The sequence below is a fragment of the Camelina sativa genome, chromosome 16 (genome assembly GCF_030686135.1).
Source record: "Camelina sativa cultivar CO46 ecotype springtype chromosome 16, ASM3068613v1".
Taxonomy (NCBI): Eukaryota; Viridiplantae; Streptophyta; class Magnoliopsida; order Brassicales; family Brassicaceae; genus Camelina; species Camelina sativa.
In genome coordinates, this window is record NC_141895.1 from 214,750 (window position 1) to 235,774 (window position 21,025).

Below are 21,025 nucleotides of genomic sequence, written 5' to 3' on the forward strand. Positions count from 1 at the left end.
ACTTAAAAAAAAATTCTAAATTAAAAAAAAAAATTATTATAGTAAATTATTTATGGGTTTTCATGATTAAAATAATTTTTCTATTCAATATCCAAATATTTTTTTATATATCTCTAATATATTCAATCTTATAATTAATTACTTTTTATTTTTCAAGCTAAAGTAAATAGTTAAATAAAAATAATTTATAATTATTTTCAAGATAAAAAAAATCGTTTATAATAATCTTCAAGATATAAAATCATTTCTAATGATTTTCAAGATATAAAAATAATTTATAATTATTTTCAAGATATATATATATATATATATATATATATATATATATATAAATCTCCCATAATCAGATTATTTAATTACTACAAAATCAATAAAATCAAATTCAACTACTATCATTAGAAAATAATATGCAAAATATTGAGTATATGACATTTTCATTTTTATTCTCTTTTACATAATTACAATATGTTAAATTAATTTTTAGAATTTTTTTTTAAGGTTTGGGTTCTCTATATTACATTTAGGATATATTTAGGAAATATATTTAAAAATATCTTTAGATATTGAATTAACATATAAACAACAACAACAAAAATTCACAATATTTACTTTTAACATATGAACATTTTCATTTTTACCCTTTTTAACACAATTACAATATGTTAAATTAATTTTTAGAAATTTTTTTAAGGTTTGGGTTCTCTAGTTTACATTTAAGATATATTTAGAAAATATATAAAAAATAATTAGATATTGAATAGAATATTTTTTAATTAATAAAAACCATTAATGATTTAATATAATAATTTCTAATTTTTAATTTTTAATTTTTAATTTTAGATTTTTTTTGGTCAACGCTAGAGTTAACGCCGGTCTTCACCGTAATTAATCAATCAGTGTACCAGATTGTATGTCTATGGTGTTGAGCTAGAATTAACGCCGGTCTTCACCGTAATTAATCAATCAGTGTACCAGATTGTATGTCTATGGTGTTGAACACATGACATCAAATAGTTCATACATATGACCATGTAATATATATACTTTGTGTAGTTGAATATATAATAATATAATTAGTATGTGTAACCATGTATTCACGTATACCTCATTTAGTTAGCCATCTTTTTCCCCTTTTTAACCAACATAATTTATTTATATCAATCACTTTACGTTTGTCCCTCTATAGAGGGAAATCTCCTCATAAACGCATACTAATGTTATTAGTTATTACCCACTAAAAAAAAAGTTATGTTTACAAAATTAAATGCCTAAATCAGTGTCAGGGTACTTACTAACTCTCTCTTTTTCTTTCTCAAATCTCTACAACAAATGGCTTTTACCATCTTTTTCACGACTGTTTTTTTTTTTTTGGCATTGCATTGCTCATGCTGTTTTGGTCAATATGTACACTACTCCTTTTTGTATATTAACATCTTCTCTCCAAGTGTGGCCAACAGACCAAGTATCCACCCACACCTAAATTTGTTGCTCTCTATCTTTTCCATGACTTGGAGCAGACAGCGGTTTCTGTTTTCTCCATATTCACCTTTGATGCCACGTCCCTGGATCTGCAAATCCACAAACACACTCTAACTTTATCTTCTTTTTATATATATATATATGCACGTTAAGAGCCAGCCATAGGAAATAGGATCAGATTTCCTAGACCTAAGACACAATTCCAGTTTCCGAAATGGCTGATTCAGTTTGTGGGAGAGTAAAGAATTAGTCCACTGAACAAACATGAGTTTCCATATTACCTCTCATTCCTACTGGAACTGGACCTTCCGAATGCGGCTTGTAGTGAAAAGAATGTCTATTGTTATATGCACGCGGAGAATGGCTCCACCTATTGTTCTGAAACCTTCCAGAGTCACGGTGATGGCCACTGTATGAGTCAGACTGATAAGGGCCTTTGTATCTGTCATGATATCGTGGGCCTGCAATATGAAAAACCATCCACGCCTATTAGCATGCATGAGCAAGGGCCTGTGTGCGCTGATATTTGTTCATATTTGAAAAAAAAAGAAGGTAAAAGGACTCCACCATGGGAAGAGGGCGGATGATATCTCCAATTGTCTCGATCCTCACAAGGTGCAGGCCTCATTCTCTCATGGCTATCATGGTAATTCCTTTCGTTAAATTCCGGTGTGTAATGAGATCTGTGATGGTATGATGGACCTTCTCTCCGCGACTTTATATGGTGATCTGGCTCCAGATATGAGTAATGATGTGATGGTGGAGGTGGGGGATGAGAAGATGGATAAGGCCTATGCTGGAAGTTAGAACCCTCCCCACGTGACAAAGAGCGGGAACTATAAGATGATTCAGGACTTCCGTAATGCATTGGTGGATTCATCCTTGGAGGACCGGCCTGATAATTTCCCTGGGATATTTACCAGAAATGAAATTTGTAAATCATGTCTCAATCATGGATATGTTTACCGCAAAAGATTCTAAAAGATGAAAAAGGACGCACATGCATGCTGGGATTTCTGCGGCAGTCAAAGCCATTTGAGTAGGAATCAGACATTGCACACTGAGCATTCTGCAAAGGAGGAGCTCGTCTAGATGGCGAGCTAACATTCTGATGTGAAGAGCCAGAGACAGGCTGGCAATTTCCAGACTCTGCAACATCAGCTTGATCTGTGAACGCACTGCTTCCAGCTTCCCAAGGTGGAGCCACGTCTTCCATTTCAAGCTCGCCGTCAACATCTTCCAGTATACGGGTATGCCTTTCAGTAATGGAGGGTGTAACATGTTCTTCAAGGCTTCTGGACTCATGTTCAGGGGTGACAGACTCAAAATCGCCCCCATCCGAGTCACTTCCTTCGTCTTCATCCTTAAGCATTGCAGGCATACAGAATCCATGAAGCTGGAGAGTTGAATTACTGAAACACAAAGATAAATTATGACGCTAGAGATAAAGAGATCAAGATCCCAAGACTGAATAAACTCAACTCTCACCTTCCATATTCATCCACCAGCATACCCTCCATATCTCTAACAGGGTCATCTAGCGCCCTTTCTGTTCGAGCGGAGCGCCGAGAATAGAGGCACACAGGAACGTTATTAAGTGAATCAAGTTCTCTTATATGGTGACGAACTATAGATTCAGGAAGGATCCGTCTTTCGAGCCAAACTCTCAAAACCTATATAGGGGCAGAAAGGGTGCGATTTAATATACCAAAAAGAAGATCTAAGTAAAATTATAGCATACCTTCAAGCACAACTTCCGGTTTTCTTGTGTGGTAGCTCCAGCTGGGACAGCAGCAGCCAATAGGCGAGGCAGCATAGCTTGAATGGATGAAAGATAAACACCACCAGCATCACCTGAAAAGAATAGTAATATTCACAAAGTTAACTCACCAGTGAGAAGTGCGAACCTCAATGATGCAACTAAGCAAAAACATTACATACGTTACTCACCATTTAGACCTTTGGAGCACTGAGCAATAGAATCCACAAGGAAAAATAAGTCCACCCTCCTTTGTAAATTTGACTCGCTTTCCAAAGTATGAGCCAGAATTTCCATTGCCTAATTCAAGACAGAGAGATTCTTAGAGCCTCATTAACAACATAAGGCAAAAGTCTGCAAACCTAGTGTTTTATAAATCGCACGAAAAGACAGTGCAAACAAGTTCCTTTTCTCACTAAAAAGGTAGATACGATAATAAGGCTTTCCTTAGTCCTATGCTTGGCAAGAGTGGCTGGATGCCTACAGCATCCTAAAATCAGCACACAAAACAATATACATAAGGGGTTTCTCTAATTCGTTGTAATACATAGAATTGGTTAGATTGATATGGTCTCAATTTGATTGAAGCAATTAACTATCTGGATAATGCAAATAGGTTTTTACTAAGGGACAGATCCAGGTACTATATTTAACAATCTATATGAAGAAAATTGTCTTCAATTGAATTCCACTTCTACATAACATGTGGCATCAACAAACAGATAAGATAAGAGCAGAGCACAAGCAGGGAGAACGTCACATACCTTTGTCGAAACACCAAATTTCGCCAATTCCATAGCCAAGCGAGTTGCTCGGCCAATGGTCTCCTTTGTCCTCACCAATGAGCCAAGTGCGGTCTCAAAGGAATCAATAGTGCATTGCACATCAGAATTAACAACTTTCTTCACCTGAGTTGCACCTGTTTCAACTTTGGTTTCTTCTTTGACAGTGTCATCATTCAATGATTTCTTCTCACCAAACTGAGCATTGGTCCTATGATCAGAGTTGTCCTCCATAGCACTTGCACTTTCTGCGGTAGAATTACGGCAAGCTGAGTTGCAATGCGGAATACCCCTTGCAGAAGAATCTGCAACATTAGCAGGAGATGAACTCAATCTTTCACGTGAAAGGTTCTCAGATACTGACATAGAATTGGTGGCTTGCACCTTCTCCTTCTGCTCATCAACCTCACAACTGCCAATGCACACGAACATACCATATTGTTAGTCAACCAGTTCTGTGAACTGAAAAACTAGATCAATATAGTGTCTAAAGAAACTTAATCTAATTGATGTTTGCTTAAACTCAATATGCCTATCCTCAAGATAGATTTAAAGCAATTGCAAAGTACAAAGAAAGAAAGGAATTAGAAGGAAATAGATTCTTTCTTTTTTGTGCAAAGAAAGAAATAGATTCTTATGTCAAATTTTAAAATAGTTAGATTCCTAGTCATTCTACATCAATCAAACTATGAGGACTTCATACATAAAATATTCAAATGTGTTTAGAAACAGAACACCTGATAGTAATTTCAAAAGTTATTCTAATGAGGAAAGCAATAAGAGAAACAACATACTATCAGACGTTAATATAGGAGTAGAGAAAAAATCAGTAGACTCACCTCCTTTCCAGCTCTCTGTTTTCCAAAGCCTCGTCACAGTGACTATACACAGTTTCATACTGAGGCTCCACTTCTTCAACAATCATTTCACTTTCAGTAGCAGAGAGGGCTGGATTCTGTATTGTGTGAGCTTGTTTCTCACTATCGAGGTCTTTATCCGGACTTCCTCGGGTTTCCTTCAGTAGAGTGTTTTCAGTCTCCTGCATGTTCTCAGTCTCCTGAGTGCTTTCCGCCTCCTGATTATTGACCACTGAACAGAACAATGGAGGAGGTTCTACAGCTTGGGACTTAACAACTTGGGTCATACAGTAATCAATTTTCTCACATTTATCATTAAGAGAATCTCCAACAATGACAAATGCATGGTCAAGAGAATCATACTCCTGGCTTTGATGTTGGTGGGGAGATTGAGCAGGTGCCCCTGTTGCTGTCATATCTAAACTCGAGCACAGACCAGGCGACTCAGTTGCAGATGAATCAACGATATCAGGATTTAAAGGGGTTTCGTGCTTCTCACTTTGACGTAAGCATTGCAAGCCAATAGGATCGGTCTCACTATTAAGACAGTTCCCGGTTTGTGATTCCTCATAACATCCCTGAACTACATCAGCAACATGAGCTTTTCCTTTTACCAAACTGTTAAGTTGATTAGAATGTGCTCGAGTTACTTCATCATCTAGTGTCATGGTAAACTCGTTCTCATGGAACTTGACATCAGTTTTTCTATATCCTACCGTCAAAACACCAGCCCTAGACGGAGACATTATGTCAGAAGGTTTCTCTATATGAGAAGGCACTACATCAACCATAACACCTGGGAGCTTAGCAGACACCTCAACGCTGTTAAATTCTTCGGATGCAGAAGTATCATGACCAGAAACAACATCATTTTCATGATTCACCAAAGGGTTTGTCTGCATGGCTGCACTTATTAAAGTGTTGTTTGATGATCTCTCTTCAAACCTTGAAGAGGCATTGACCTTTTCATCAGCATAAAAAGCTCTACTCATTCGGACTCTGGCTCGCTTTACCAGAGGCAAATGTTCATCACCATTATCTTCACAGGGCCTCTCAACCAGCCTTTCATGGGAATTTTGAGATCTTTGGCGGCTATCACAAGCATTGGCCCCAAGACCTTCTGCTTCAACTTTAGCAGGAGGGTCAATAACGTCACTAGTTTCACGTTTTCTGGTGGGCTTCCTCTTCTTCCTCTTAACGATGGTGCTAATTTGGAAATCAAGCCCTTGGTTGAGCTCATGACCTCCGTTACAACCCTCACCAACAGCATCAGAAAGAACGACTTTGGAACCAGAATCCACACCACTGCCTTCATTCCTACTATTATTGTCAGATTCAACTGTAGCAATTTCAGATGTGTTCTCCTCATCAGATCCGTGCAAATTTAGAGCTGATGAAACCACATCATCTGATTCAGAATGACCTGACCTTCGGATCCTCTTTCTCCTTCTTATAGCTCTGTCATCTATAGCATCGACACTCTGACCACCATCACTGCATTGAAGCATGGACCTTTCTGGTCTGTCCACTTCCAACCTCAATGAGATTTTAGAGTGCTGAACGGGTAATGTTATATTCTGCGGAGCACACTTTAGAGTCCGCACCCTTTCATTTCTTCTCCTTGAAGAGTATGTAGCTATCTCACATAAATCTTTAGCTGCTGCACTATCACAGGTTCCATTATGGGCTAGAGTGTTATGACGCAGGGCTAGCATTTGTTCAGCAGCTGAAGCATCCTCACTGAGAATAGTCAGTTCATCTCTATCATGACTAGAATTTGACTTATCAATTAGGTTTTCACAGGTCTGAGGCAGCTGTACAGTGTTCTCAGAACTTCCAACAGTTGATTCTTCAGCAGATTTAGGATCGCTAGCTTGGTCCTGATGCTTCAGCTTCTCAAAACTCTCTGTGATCTCCTTAACGGCACGGACAAAATCGGAACCTTTGGCATGCCGTTTTGTCAAAAGCGATTGCTTCTTCTCCTCAGTAAATGATTCAACATCAGCAGGATTGCAGAAAGCTCTGCGCATACACCAAAAAGTATTACTAACTGCATACGCTGGCATAAATAACATTTAAGATCTAGAAGGAAGAGAAAATAGGCACAGTTTACAACCTTGGACTGGTTCACTTAATCAATTATATTTGAAAAACAGGCAGCTGTGCTAAAATGCTTTCTTCATAATAATTAGTATGCACTTAACCGTGGGGATGGAAGATGCAACAAAAAGAACATTCACTAAATGTTGATGCTAATCTGCAAGTAAATGATCAAACAGTTTTCACTTTTCAGAGAATTCATCACACAAACTAAACAAAAGGCTTTAAGCAGGGCAAATGATAAAAAAAAGTCACCATCCAATAGATGTGAAACTCAACCAAAAATTGCTAAATATATGAAAAACAAGTATCACTGTTGCCAACTATCTGGAAAGTAGAAAATCCATCCAATCAAGTATCATTTACTAAAGAGAACACAGAAGTCCACACCAGGAATGATTCTGATTCTAAACCCAGTAAAATTAGAGTTAAGTGGTGTATGTTAGAAAAAAATTTGCCATACCCGCCGAACAAGTTAAAAAATTTATAGCCAAAACCAAGGGTACCAGCTTCTACATCCTAATCTAGTGAGACAAAAGCGACAGTTCATCACCTCATATGAGAATCATAATAAAATAAATTAAACTACTCAGTAGGACGACAATAGGAAGTCGCGGTTGAAAATGTTAGCATTTGCCAAATAAGGGAAGTATAAGCAGAAAGCAAACAGTAGATACGAGGGTGATAGTAAAGGCCTGAGAACTTACATCTGTTGTGTGCCAAAAAAGTGAACCAATACTTTCTTCCAGTCGGCTGAGTATCCCCATTTTTCCGGTTCGCTAACCTGAAATTAATTCCACAAATAAGGAGACGAGGCAGTGATCCAGAAAAATAAACTCGAACATGACAGGAAAGTGGCAAATGGGATTATCACTCGCAAGAATCAAATCATATAACAACAATTAACAAGAGCTTAAGAAGATGTTAGATTTATAACATTAAACTTGCTAAAAAGAGAGTAAAAAATGGGTGGCATCTACTAACAATAATTGAAAACGGATGTTCCTGAATCTGCTAAAAAAACTAGCCAACCATCGTCCTCAAAATATCCAAATCCCTTAGGCAATCGCTAAAATCTGACATAAACATCAACCTAGAAAAGGTCTTTCACAGGAGAAAAGGGCGAGACATGCAACTTCAAACCCTAAATTAACAGCGATCTCTACCGCCATATGATGAAACTAATGAGCAATTAAATCTAGCAGAACCAAATTACAAACAAAAAAAGAAAAAAAGAGAAAGCGCAAAGGGCAGAGAGATGCACATACCGCGGCAGGCCAAGCAGGAAAGCCTTTGACTTTGGCAAGCACGAGATCGCCAACCTTCCACTCCCGGCGAGCAGATGCAGCGGCCGCAGCTTTACCACCGCCTCTCTTGCGGCTCGGAGCCATCGGATTTCAGAAAAAAAACCCAACGAATATCAAATTAGAAAGAAAACTAAAAAAAAAAAGAGAGAGGTAAGGATTCTCTCTAACTATCGAAGTTAAGCCAAAATCGTAGGCGGAAATTAGCAGCTCGGCAGTGCCTAGGAGGGTTCTTCTCGGTGACAGATTCCACTAGAGGATTCGCAGGCATTGAAAAAAATTCCCCAACCCAATCGATACGGATTTACGCACGCAAGATTAGGGGGAAAAACAAATTGGTCTCGTAAACCCTAATTGAGATGAGCGAAAGAGAGAGAGATGAGAAGATTGATTGGGATTATATCGCTTTTGTGGAAGAGAAACATTCACACACGAAATAATCACCCCACCCCCATCGACAAAAAAAAAAAAAAGAAAAGGAAAGAAGAAGCTGGTTTGATTGGCACGAGTAAAAATATTATTATGTTTTTGTTAATCGTTCGGTCGGTGTAGGGTTTGCAAGTTTTCCATAGGCGTTGTCTAACGTGCGCCATACACGCGTAGGTTAACTTTATTTCCTTTTTTTCACAAAAGTTCCGTCTACTAGAGAGATAAGACTTAAAAGAGCGTATCTGGCTGGTTTGTACGTCTACCAGGGAGTGAGTATACTTACAACCAAAAAAAAAAACAAATCCACGTGATCCAACCACTCTTCTAAGCCCATTCAATTTGTGGAAGAGAAACATATAGGCTTCATAAGGCTTACTTGTAGCCCATTAATGGCTCAACTTCGTTATTTAAGCGTAACGTAAAGATTTTCGGAATAAAGAGAAGTTGTCGCGTGCTGCTAATTTAATTTCACTGGAAAAAGAAGAACGATATGGGGAACTCGAACCACGACTTTGACCATTTTCAAACAAACTAAAAAAATCTTCCTGTTGGATGTATCCTTGTGGGGGAGGGGGGCTCTTGCTTTCATGCGACTGCTTTGTTTGTGTGATTCAGATTGTGTCTCTTCTTAGTTTAGAAGATTACTTCGGAGAAATGCCACGTTTCTCAGCAACAAATAAACTGCGGTCTGAAGACACGTGTTCTTGTAAGATTTTTTGTTGTCCTTCTTTTGGTTTCAGAAAAAGACGTTTCGGATTCTCGTACGCGTCTCGACACGTGGCCCCTTCATCTCTTATTTTTTAGACCTTTGACACAAAACCGAGAGACGTCAGTTTTTATATATAGATTCTCTGTTGCGACGTATACGCAATCACCAATGGACACGCGTCCCACTAACCAATCAAATTTCGACACGAATTTAGTGGCTAGGAGCGCCATGGATCTCTTATTCTGGCGCAAAGCCACGTGTGTAATTCTCGAGCACCGGGCCACCGGATATAAATAAGTGAGATCACGACGCACGTGGTAGACCGCAATAAAACTCAATGCTTCTAGAGGCTAGATTCTCCGTCGTCCAGATGAACACGAATAGACGGTTGAGATCAAACCAACCGAGTCGATTGTCCAGCTCGGGTGAGTCAGGTATAGAGAACGAGCGAGTCTTGGTTCTCGTCTTCGAATCCATCAGCTGGGACATCCACATGCTATGCGCGGTCGCCTCACTCAGCCGCAGGTTTTGCGCAATCGCCAGACGAATTCTATGGCGGCGGCTCTGCGTGAACCGTGCTCCGGGGATGGTGGCGGCATTGTCCGGCGCAGATCCCAGCTGGCGAATCGACGGCGGATGGCACGCGTTAGCCAAGCTCATGTTCTTCTGCGGCGGTGGCGAGTCGACCCTGTATTTCAATCTGAGTCAACCGTCGCTAGGTCACTTCGCCTGCGAGTCCAGATTCTCCAAGACCTCCGGCAGATTCTTCCTGCCTAAGAATTGCCGGCGTGATCTCTTATACACAGGCTCGGCTCACAGGGGAAGCAAGTGAAGCCAAAGATTCGGGCCCAACATTTTAAAAACCTCTTTCATTTAAAAATCTGTTAAACAAAAGACCTTTTTTTTAAGGATATGTATAAAGTTTTTTTTTTATTACATGTAAAAGACCTTTTTCATTTGTAGAATATGTAAAAGACCTTAAAATATTAAGTGATGACCTTTTATAGAAAATCTATAACTTTTGTCATAGGTGAAAAAGACATATTTTTTAAATTTTGCGTAGGGCCCTCATTAATGTTGGGCCGACAATGCTTATACATAAGCGATCCCTGCGCGCATCACGCGGTGGGTGGAGACGAACACTTAGGGGTCTTTAGAGGGGTGTTTAGGGAATTTATGAGGTCAAAGACGAGGGAGTGTCTCGTGAGAAGACAGGCGGCGCTGGAGGAGAAGTTCAGGTGTCCGTATTGCGGAGGGCGCATGTGGAGCATGACGGCGGTGCGTCTAGTACCGAAGAGTGCAGCGCGGAGGCTGGGATCACGGGAAGGTGGGTTAGAGTTTTTCGTGTGCGTGAGCGGTCACTTGCACAGAACCTGCTGGCTCATTCCGCTTTCGTCGTCAGACAAAGAAGAGAATGGTGAAGAGGAGGACAACAGTGACGGCAATGTGATCTAGTCCAATGCCAAATGGTGGTGGCGTTTTGTCCACGTGGAATTAGGTCTCTTGGCGGGGCATTATTATATGCAAAAACCACATGAGGAGATGTCAACTATATTCATTCTCCTATGACATGTGGAGCTCACTAGTTGCTCGGATGATGGATGATGTGGATCGTGTGAGAAGATCTTCTAGCATACACTCTGTGCACCTACTGTACTAAGCTTATAATCGATTCGGTTGGTTTGAAGGTTTAGATTATCTTGGTACACTATCTGAATTTTTTGTTGTTGTAACATTAATTATTTGACTGGCCAATTATGACCAACAATGGCGCTATATACTGTATGATGTTTCAAACAACGAAAACATGGATCATATATAGGGTTATACTTTCCATATAATACTTGCTAATTTAACTGGTTTCAGTTGAGTACTTGCTTTTGGTTCTTCTTGATCACTTGCAGTAGTAAAACAATGGCTTGACACAAACAAACAAACAAAAAAAGTTGGACGATGATCGTTATTAGGTTCATTAATAGACAGGATAATATTAAACATAGCCTCTTCCCTTGTGTGAATTTTGCATACTAAAGTCGGTAGGTATAACGTGTTGTCCCGATTGCTGGAAAAGAAGCTAATACCAAAAATGCAGAGTGTTCCTCGTAAAAGTCTTAGGTCATGTTCGTTTGGTGAACCGGATGCAATATCTGGATGCAAATGCTTATTGTTGTTCGTTTAGTAACAATTAGGAACTCATCTAGATACAATATCTGGATACATTTTAAAAATTTATAAAAAAAAAACTGAATTTCTGGATGAGATTTTTTAGAGAGTTTGGATGAGTTTACTTCATCCATAATTTGTAAAAGTCAAAAATATCCCTATTTTAATTAAATAATTACAAAAATATTTTTTCTCAATTCTAATATACATACAACTCTAAAATTCCAATTCTTCACCCGCCAACTTGCAAAATCTCATTTTTCTCTAAAACCGCAAAATCTCGTTTTCCCGCCAAAACCGCAAAATTACATTTTCCCGCCAAAACCGCAAATTTTTGCTTTTTCCGTCAAACCGCAAAATCTCGTTTTCTTACCAAAAAACACAAAAACATGAAAACTCGTTTTCCTGCCAAAACTGCAAAATTTTGTTTTCCCGCCAAAACCGTGAAATTACGTTTTCCCGTTAAAACCGCAAAGTTATGTTTCCCGTTAAAACCGCAAAATTACGTTTTCCCGCCAAAACCGCAAAATTACGTTTTCCCGTCAAAACAGCAAAGTTATGTTTCCCGCTAAACTCGCGAAATCTCGTTTTCCCGCCAAAACCGCAAAATCTCGTTTTCTCACCAAAACCGCAAAATCTCGTTTTTCCCGCCAAACCGTAAAATCTCGTTTTCCCGCCAAACCGTAAAATCTCGTTTTCCGTCAAACCTGCAAAATCTCTTTTTCCCACCAAACTCGCAAAATCTTGTTTTTCCCGCCAAAATCGCAAAATCTCGTTTTTCCGTCAAAACCGCAAAATCTCGTTTTTCCGTTAAAACAGCAAAATTATGTTTTCCGCAAAAAAATGCAAAATTTTATTTTCTCGCCAAACTCGCAAAATCTTGTTTTCCCGCCAAAACTGCAAAATATTGTTTTTCTACCGAAAACACAAAATCTCATTTTTAAATATTTATTTAATATATGTGAAAATAAGCAAAAAAAACATAAGTAAATTTAAACCACTAAAACATATTCAACATAAAATAAAAGACTTTCTGGTATTTTACATATATTGTATCCAGATACAGATATCAAATTACAAAACAAACATAATTGAATCGAGATACAATTTATGGATACATAAACCAATAACACAAAAGAACATCATCTAGATGTTACGTCCAAATACTGCGTCTTGATACTGTATCCAGATATTTTGTCTAGTTCACGAAACAAACTGGACATTAATTATAAATGTGAGAATCATTTAGTTTTAAAGATCAGGTTTAATACTACACTGGTTCCAATGGATGCAGGTGTGTAAAATAACCAAATGGGGAAAAAAGAAAAAAAAAAAGCTTGATGAGATAATCGGTAGTGGAGCAGGCACTGAGGCACAGCACTAGTTCTGAGTTATGACAACAGTAGTAGTTGAAGCCTTAATAATCCTAAATCCATGAGCAGCCAATGCCACACAATGTTAACATCCATCCATGTCGATATAAATATATATAATTAGTAGAGAGGAGGAACGTTTTTGTGGACTTGTCCCTCTCCTTATCAAATGAAGATTTTACAACATTGTTACTAGATTTGGGTTTTCTTTTTGGAAGGAGTAAATATTGGATATATTTTGCTATTTAAAGAAATAGTTGAGGACAAGAAAGTAAAATAAAAAAATTGAGAGGGGGATTATTCCTTTATCGGCAAAACAAGGCAAGTCCGTTTTGTTTCTCCAAAGAAATGAAGATTTGATTTCTCGTGAAGGAATCAGTGGAAGAAGAAGATGATAGAGTTATATTTAGGTGGATTGATATGCCTAAGCGCCACCGCTCTTTATATTCTCAGTAAGCTCACAGACAGGTTAGGGCTTCTTTTTTTTTCCCTTTTGGTTACTTGTTTGTGTGAGAATGTGTATAAATTTCATCAATCTTTCCTGTGACAGTGATTTTGAGATGCTCAATCCAGCCACTAGGGTTCACCAGATCAAGGATTTGGGTATGTTCGTTCTTCCGCCATTGATTCAACTTTCTTAGTTTTGATGGGGTTTTTTTTTTTTTTGTTTGATTCAAGTCTTTGGAATCCTTCTTCTTCAGAGCAATTGCTAGCATTAGAGAGCAAGATCGTATCAGTATCAGGGATCGTTGGCTCTCAGACACCTATCAAGTGTGAGCGAAGTGGTGGCCTCTGTGTTTTTGTCAAGGAAACGGTACGTCTTATGGATTTTGATGATTTTTCATAGACACTAGAAGTTAGATACCCTTTCTCTCTCTCAGTTTCAGTGTGATTTTTGGCTTTTGTGTATGTATGTATCTTTAGGCACAACAAATTTTCTTGAAACGTAATTGGTGGTTTTCATGGGTTCAAGATAGTAACTGGATGGTTCCAATCACTAAAGAAGTCCCTTGGTACCTGGTAATCCTGTCTGTTGGATTCCAGTTTCAACTATTGAACTCGACTTGTCCTGTTTGGAATGTATTCCTTTTTTAAGTCAATTTTATCTAAAATAAGTAATAAGTGAGTAATATATGATAGTGAAATATATGGTTGTGAGATAGTTGAATAAATGGAGGGTTGTAAAATAAAGTAGAGAGTTGAATAAATGGAGGGTTGTAAAATAAAGCTTAAGGAATATTCTATGTAATATTCCCTAAGATTTGTACTATAAAAACCAAGGCTTGGTGAAGAGTTTCATACAAGTTGAAGTGAGTGAGTTTGAGGAAGAGTCTTAAGAGTTCTTGTAATCCCTTTGAGTGTTTTAATAAAATAAGTTTATCCCCTTGTATAAAAGATCTTTCTTATATTCTTACATAATCTTTGTCCAAAATACTTCCTAAACACTTAGCATTGATCCTAAAAACCTCCTAAGTGGTTGTACCACTATGTGTGTGTAATTGTGGTATCAGAGCCATGACAGTCTAAACTCTAGCTCTTCTCTTCCAGAAAGGTAATACGCCATAACGTTGTCTTCTACCATGCTAGTATGAAAGTATGCTCTGTGGTTGCCATATTAATGGATCCTCCACATCAGAAATCTAACTATGCTAAGAAAAAACGGTATGGAGAAAAATTTCTATGAGGTTGTAATGCTCGAAGTACCTTGAGGCTTTTAATGTTGCAATAGTTTTGCCTCGGTTTGCGTAGCTAAGCACCTCTTGATTGATTTCTCTATATTCGTAGTATGTAAAATAAAACAGGGAGACAACTTATGGACTGTTATTACTTCAATGGTTAGAAGAGAGTTATAGTATTCTGTCTTGGTTTCTGGTTCTATCCTATATTATGGAAAGTTCATCTTCTTTGTCTAAAACCCCTTCTTTTAGACGATCAACTTCTAAAAAGATTGATTACTTATATGAAGTAGAGTATGTGAGTGATGATAGCAAAGTTCCTATTACCCAACTCCCATTACTTAATCCTTACAAAGCTTTCACCAAACCAAATTCCACTTTTCCAAAAGTCATTCGCCAGGTGTTTGTCCCTAACAAACATAATGCAAAGGAGCTTGTTCTAGCCTCTCCGTTGGAACAACACCTTATCCCGGCGACAGAAACGGAACAGATGATTCCCCTCAGAATCAATGAAGGCATGATACATCATTGGCGAACTCAAGGATATACTCATCTTCACTATGGAGCAATACGTTTGGCGCTAACACTCCATGGCAGAAAAGGCTTACCAGTTGTAGCACGGGTAGCTCTCCTTGACACCCGATACAAGGAATACCAACATGCTTGTATTGCAACTATCCAGACAACACTAAACGCTGGCACTGTTTTTGTCACCCTCTTCCCAAATTTCAACGTGGCATTGGAAGACCCTCAAATATATCAGAACATGCAAATCCAGCTGCAAATCACAGGCGTTCCACAGATTGGAAACACATATGCGGCAACACTTCACCATCAAATGGCGTACAGAGTCCAGAATCATGCAATGGACTTAAGTCTCCCAAGAGACACTGAAGATGCACTACTCATACAATTGGAGTCACAGCATAGCCCGTCGTGCATCCATATTCCTAGACAGATTCCTAGAGATGAGCTTGTCAAGTTACTTCCAGAATCATGGGTTACCAATTACGAAAAACTCCATGACCGGAGTACCCCAATACAATCGATGGACTCTTCTATTCATAGGAGAAAAGATGGAGCTGTAGAGATTGCCTTCAAGCAACAAGAAGAAAATTCAAGACCAACGGCTTTCTGCACAGAAATCAATACAATTACTCCTTTTGAAGACACTCAAACCTTGGAGATCAATCCACGTTTAGATGGTGTTCCGATCTCATCCTTTGATTCGTTGGGAGATCCCATTTACTCTTTCCAAGATGAAACAGGCCACAAATTCTTTGATGTTTGCGATTGCCAACACTGTCAGATGAATAGTTCTGATGATGATGACACCCCAAGGCGTAGGAGAAAAAAGAAAACTACACAACAAATTCTCAAAGAACGATTTGAGTCTGGAGATCCACAAGTTGGCCTTCTCGGAGAACCAAGTGGCAAGAATTTTGAATACTATGTATTGTATTCAGGTGGCTCAACTCCCACAACACCTGAAAAAGAAGAGGTACAACTAAGTTACATGTTCGGACCTCCATCACAGCAGGATTCACCATTTCCATCCAAAGAGTTTGAAGAAAACAATATAAAGCACTCATGGAAAATCCGGAATCCAAATGTTAAGAATCCAGATGGTTCAGTAAAGCAGATCAGTGCCGCAGAAGCAACGTTAAACTGGCAGTCGGAGAACGCCGTAACCCAAAACCATCTATTAAGCCAGATTGACAAAAAGGTAACCATCATGGACCTTTCCATTAAAGAACTCACCAAAAAGATAATCTCTCTCCACCAAGAACTTCTCCACCTTGCAACTACTGTCTCCATGAACTCTCCCCTCATGTTCCAAAAAGAGTCGGAGCTAAAGTCCCTTAAAGCTCAATTACACTCCTTACAAAATGAAACTGACTTTCTTTGTGGTGTATGAATGAATGAGTATGGAATGATGATGTATGGAATGAATAGAAGTCAGGGTGTTTCAATTCCCCTTATGCAGTTGCAGTATAAGAGGTGTCAATCCTATCTGAGTGATTGTGAACAATTAAGATGTGCATATGAGTCTAAGTCAAGCCAATTGTAAAGATTGTTTGTCACTAACAATCCTAAAATGAGATATGAAATGCAGAAAGTAAAAACAACTAGAACAAGATACTAAATGCAAACAGAACAGACAAATTAAAGCTATAATGAAACTAGAACAGAGATAGATACTATGCTAATGAACTAATGCAAGACAAGTAATGAACAGGAAACTACGTGAATGCAATGGAAATGAAACAGGAATGAAACAAGACAATCACAAATCAAAAACACAAGTTCTGGGGATGAACTCGAGCAGCACTCGACCGAGTGTAGGTCGAGTACGTGGTCGAGCTAGACTTAGACGTGAAAACAGAGCAACAGAAGAAAAACAAAGCAATGCTAAAACTAATCAAACAACAAACAAGCAATGATATTTAGACTAAGATTTCAATAAACAAAGAAGGCCTTGAGGAGGGATTCATGGGCTGAGCTAATCATTGTGGTTATCTAACTTGGTCAACAAATCTCAAGCAAACTTTGAGCTGATCTCTAGACATACTATTCTAAGACATGTTTAATCCACTCTCATGGCAAGAAACAATCAAACCTATGCAATTCTAGACTTGTTCTCACAAAGTAAAGAATCTACACAAGCAGGCATTAAGCAATACATCTCAAACCAAACAAGACTCCTAATCTCTTAGCAAGCCTAATGGTAAGCTCTAGATCTAGCCTTATCTATGCTCCTTAGACATTGGTGTGATGCTAAGATGCTTGAAATCAAACCCTACCTTCTCAGATATAGGATCAGCATTAAGATCATCTAGCCTAGAAGAGATCTACAACAATCAAGCTTGACCAAATCAAATAAACCACAAGATCAACCCAGCCTAACCCATCCTCAAAGTCCTAAGCAAACTACTCACAAGTACACATGGTGAAATATGTCAAAAACCCAGAAAATAATGAAACTTGCATCATTAGAAAGATGAAACAGAGATCTACAATGTTGATGAAGAAATAAAACTCGAAATCTTAATATTTTGAAAGTTATAAAACCAACAAAATACAAGGATCTAATCTTTCTTTCTTAAACAAGTACAAAATCTAAAATAAAAGAAAGTGCAAAAGGAATAAAATCTAAAAAAGGTAAAAACTAGGTTTTAGACTCTCTAAAAAGCTGGACTCTTTGGTGGCTGCAGGTACAAGGGCTTTATATAGGAGATGAGGTGGAAGCCCTAAAAATACAAAAAGTCAAAGCAGTCAACGGCTCGGTCAACTCGACCAGTGCTCGGTCGAGTGGCTGGTCGAGCTGGCTTCTCTCGTGCATTCTCCACTCGGTCGAGTCCTCCTCAGCACACGGTCGAGTGGTGGTCGAGTGGTGCGGTCGAGTTGGACTCCGGACCTTGATTCTACAGCCTTAACTCTCTTGTTTTCTCCTCAGGACAGCTTCACTTCTCCTCAACATTGCTTCCATACTCCTTAAGCTCCAAAATCACCTGTTTATGCATGAAAAGATGCAAATGCAATGCAACTACACTCTAATGCATGATTAGTCCTAAAGCTACACAATAATGGCCTAAATGGATGGCAAAAGATGCAAAAGTTGTGAATAAACTAAGGGAAAACAAGGTAAAATATATGAACATCACAAAACCAACCCAAAACTCAACCACCAACTCCATATGACCTTTTTACACCATATCCCATCTACACACCACCTTACACAGCCCAAACACAACCTTTATCTTTTTCCCAAGACCCAAGTATTTTTGGAGCATCCTCCTTCTTACCAACAAAAGTTCTCTATGAACAACAGTCTACTAAAAAGAAAAAGCCAACAGAAAAAAGACCAGGGAAGGAAGCCATACTTAAACCACCCAAACCGCTTACCGAGACATCAAAATCTCAAGACCAACCCGAAGCCAGCAAAATGCAATTCATGGTGGAGCACGCTAATCCAATCACTGTTTTTCTCGAGAAGGTCACAAAACAAGAAAAAAGACTTTTTCAAGGAAGTATGATGAATAAGGTACCAACAACATTAAAAGATGAGAATGATGAGGCCATGATCCCACATTTTATGATGGCTTCACCTGCTGTGGTTGAAGAAGACATAGAGAGTGAAGGTGGAAACGTATATGAAGAAACCCAAGAAACTGGACAAGATCAGACAGAAGGAAACCCGCGGTTTAGTACAGAACCACATAAGGGTTTCTCTTTTGATGATGTTCCCCCTTCAAAATGGCGTGACAAAGTATATGAGATGCATGCATGGCTAACAGAACAACAACTTAACCCAGGAGCCACTTTACCTACATCGATTGATAAACTGGTGGCTAAATTCCAAGGACGTCTCAGGCAATGGTGGATAAGCCTAGGTCAATATCGACAATTACAAATCCGACAATCTCCAACAATCGATGCTTTGGTGGGACACATTCATAATGAATTTCTCGGCACATGGGATCACTATACTATCCAAGCAAGAGAAGAATATCTTAGCATGAGATGCTGTTCCTTCAAGAGGAAGGATCTTGAAAAACATTACGAGCGGATGTCAAAGAGATTCTATGCCCTAAATGGAATAGATGATGTCAACCTCAAACAGGCGTACCTGAATTCACTCCATAACCACTTGGAAATGAAACGTCAAGGGTATTGTCTCTCAAGAATATGCCTCTCAATCAAGCTTCACTCGGAGAAATATATCAAATTTCTCTGGCAGCCCTTGAAAAGCTATGCAACCACCAGAAGTTTTTCAAACAGCTTCAGGAACAAGGAAAACTTCTAGGAAAAGCATGTGATCGGCCGGAACTCAGTATCAAATGCAGAGAAAAGAAATGCCATTGTTCTACAAGTCATGGAAAAGAAAAAAGCTATAGAAGCAAGTGACAGAAGAAATATCCAAAGTTATCTTCTAGAAAGAAATGGAAATTCTTCAGGAAGAAAACTCAAAGAGGTTTCAAAAAATCAGACAGATGTTACATCTGCAAGAAGAAGGGACATTATGCGAAACAGTGTCCTAACAAGAAGAAGAGAGACAACCTCCTTGGCTACTTGGCACAAGTTGAAGATATTGACGACTCGGATATTGAATCCATCTTTTCCCTTGATGATGAACCAACTGATGATACAGGTCTTGCAATGGGTATGGAGTTTGAAGATGAATCTTCAGAAGAGGATACTGGAGATGAAAGCGATAGAGACGACCAGTTCATGTTGTTTGACCTCTACACATTCGATTTCTGCAAAGTAGAGCAATCACATCAAGAAGAATTGGTGTATCTAACCCAACCATCTCCAAATGCCAAGATCTACATCTTCCCAAGCAAGTATGATAAACCAATACCGGTCATTGCCTATTTTGACGCTGGAGCTGCTTCATCCATCATCAAATCAGACCTCCTCCCAGCTTCACATTGGAATTTATGTTCAGTCGCTTTCAAAGCAGCCAACGGCCAGATATTTCATATCTCTCTTATCAGCAAGCCAATATACATCCAACTTTTCCCCGGATACATGATTAAATCCAAAGTATTTGGTTCTGAACTCCCTGGAAAGGACTTTATACTTGGATTTGATATCCTCCATAGTCTTCGGAGAGTTTCGTGGCATCCCAAAGGTCTCAAGCACAAAAATCAGCTGCTACCTTGGACAACGGTGTCTCATCTATACCCTATGGAGATGCTTAATCCCATAAAAGAAGAAATAGCAAAAACATCTTGCGCCACCTCTCATTCGGAGTTTCTCACAAAGTGCTCATCTCCTTTATGGAAGAATCCAGATTTCTTCATATCCTTACCTTTCAAGAAGAATGAAGATATCAACCCAACTAAAGCAAGTCACCCAGGAATGAACCCAGATCACTACAATCTTGCACTCGAAGAGATTGACCAACTCCAAAAAGAAGATCTCATTGAGAAGACCACTTCACCTTGGGCATGCGAAGCATTCTACGTCAACAAACGGGCTGAACAGGTGCGAGGAAAACTCAGATTGGTCATCAACTATCAACCACTCAACCATTTCCTTGCCGATGACAAGTTTCCTTTGCCAAAGAGAGAAGTGTTATTCCAAAAACTCCCGCAAGCACAAATCTTCTCCAAGTTTGACTTAAAAGCAGGATTTTGGCAGCTTGGAATCAAACCAGAAGACAGACTAAAGACGGGATTCTGTGTACCAGATCGCCATTACCACTGGAAAGTCATGCCCTTTGGACTTAAGGTAGCTCCTTCACTGTTCCAAAAAGCTATGATCAAGATATTCGAGCCTATCCTCCCAAATGCACTGGTGTATATCGACGATATTCTGCTATTCTCCTCAAACATAGATTCCCACACTTCGTTACTGGCAAAATTTCACGATATCATACAGAAAT

The 21,025-nt window shown here is 38.8% G+C and overlaps 3 protein-coding genes across 4 annotated transcripts; 2 read left to right on the forward strand and 1 right to left on the reverse strand.

Moving 5' to 3' along the window:
• Positions 1-1,131: 1,131 nt before the first annotated feature.
• LOC104753164 (protein HUA2-LIKE 3) lies at positions 1,132-8,909 on the reverse strand. 2 transcript variants are annotated; one of them, XM_087491313.1, is made up of 12 exons: positions 8,246-8,782; positions 7,685-7,761; positions 6,994-7,134; positions 4,860-6,899; positions 4,003-4,432; positions 3,430-3,538; positions 3,221-3,333; positions 2,968-3,152; positions 2,480-2,891; positions 2,047-2,386; positions 1,761-1,940; positions 1,132-1,568 (listed from the first exon to the last, which is right to left on the reverse strand). In XM_087491313.1, the coding sequence occupies exons 4-12, from the start codon at positions 6,590-6,592 to the stop codon at positions 1,543-1,545; spliced, it is 3,528 nt and encodes a 1,175-aa protein (XP_087347439.1). In that variant the 5' UTR covers positions 6,593-6,899; positions 6,994-7,134; positions 7,685-7,761; positions 8,246-8,782; the 3' UTR covers positions 1,132-1,542. The 2 variants fall into 2 exon arrangements, with proteins under 2 accessions (XP_087347439.1, XP_087347438.1); XM_087491312.1 differs by lacking the exon at positions 6,994-7,134 and having other exon boundaries at positions 8,246-8,909.
• Positions 8,910-9,756: 847 nt separating this feature from the next.
• LOC104749009 (EID1-like F-box protein 3) lies at positions 9,757-10,874 on the forward strand. Its single transcript, XM_010470590.2, has 2 exons — positions 9,757-10,210; positions 10,507-10,874. The coding sequence occupies exons 1-2, from the start codon at positions 9,757-9,759 to the stop codon at positions 10,872-10,874; spliced, it is 822 nt and encodes a 273-aa protein (XP_010468892.2).
• A 2,219-nt stretch (positions 10,875-13,093) lies between these two features.
• Positions 13,094-17,607, forward strand: LOC147924982 (uncharacterized). Its single transcript, XM_087489855.1, has 4 exons — positions 13,094-13,423; positions 13,506-13,558; positions 13,657-13,769; positions 13,880-17,607. Exon 4 carries the CDS (start codon positions 14,843-14,845, stop codon positions 16,547-16,549), a length of 1,707 nt encoding a protein of 568 aa, XP_087345981.1. The 5' UTR covers positions 13,094-13,423; positions 13,506-13,558; positions 13,657-13,769; positions 13,880-14,842; the 3' UTR covers positions 16,550-17,607.
• Positions 17,608-21,025: the final 3,418 nt, after the last annotated feature.

Coding starts and splice junctions, on each gene's coding strand:
- LOC104753164 (XM_087491312.1), bottom strand. CDS start 8,368: ATGGCTCCGAGCCGCAAGAGAGGCGGTGGTAAAGCTGCGGCCGCTGCA. Junction 3,539..4,002: donor AATTTGGTGTTTCGACAAAG/GTATGTGACGTT, acceptor GTCTTGAATTAG/GCAATGGAAATTCTGGCTCA. Junction 3,153..3,220: donor ACCGGAAGTTGTGCTTGAAG/GTATGCTATAAT, acceptor GCCCCTATATAG/GTTTTGAGAGTTTGGCTCGA.
- LOC104749009 (XM_010470590.2), top strand. CDS start 9,757: ATGCTTCTAGAGGCTAGATTCTCCGTCGTCCAGATGAACACGAATAGA. Junction 10,211..10,506: donor GCCTAAGAATTGCCGGCGTG/ATCTCTTATACA, acceptor TGTTGGGCCGAC/AATGCTTATACATAAGCGAT.
- LOC147924982 (XM_087489855.1), top strand. CDS start 14,843: ATGGAAAGTTCATCTTCTTTGTCTAAAACCCCTTCTTTTAGACGATCA.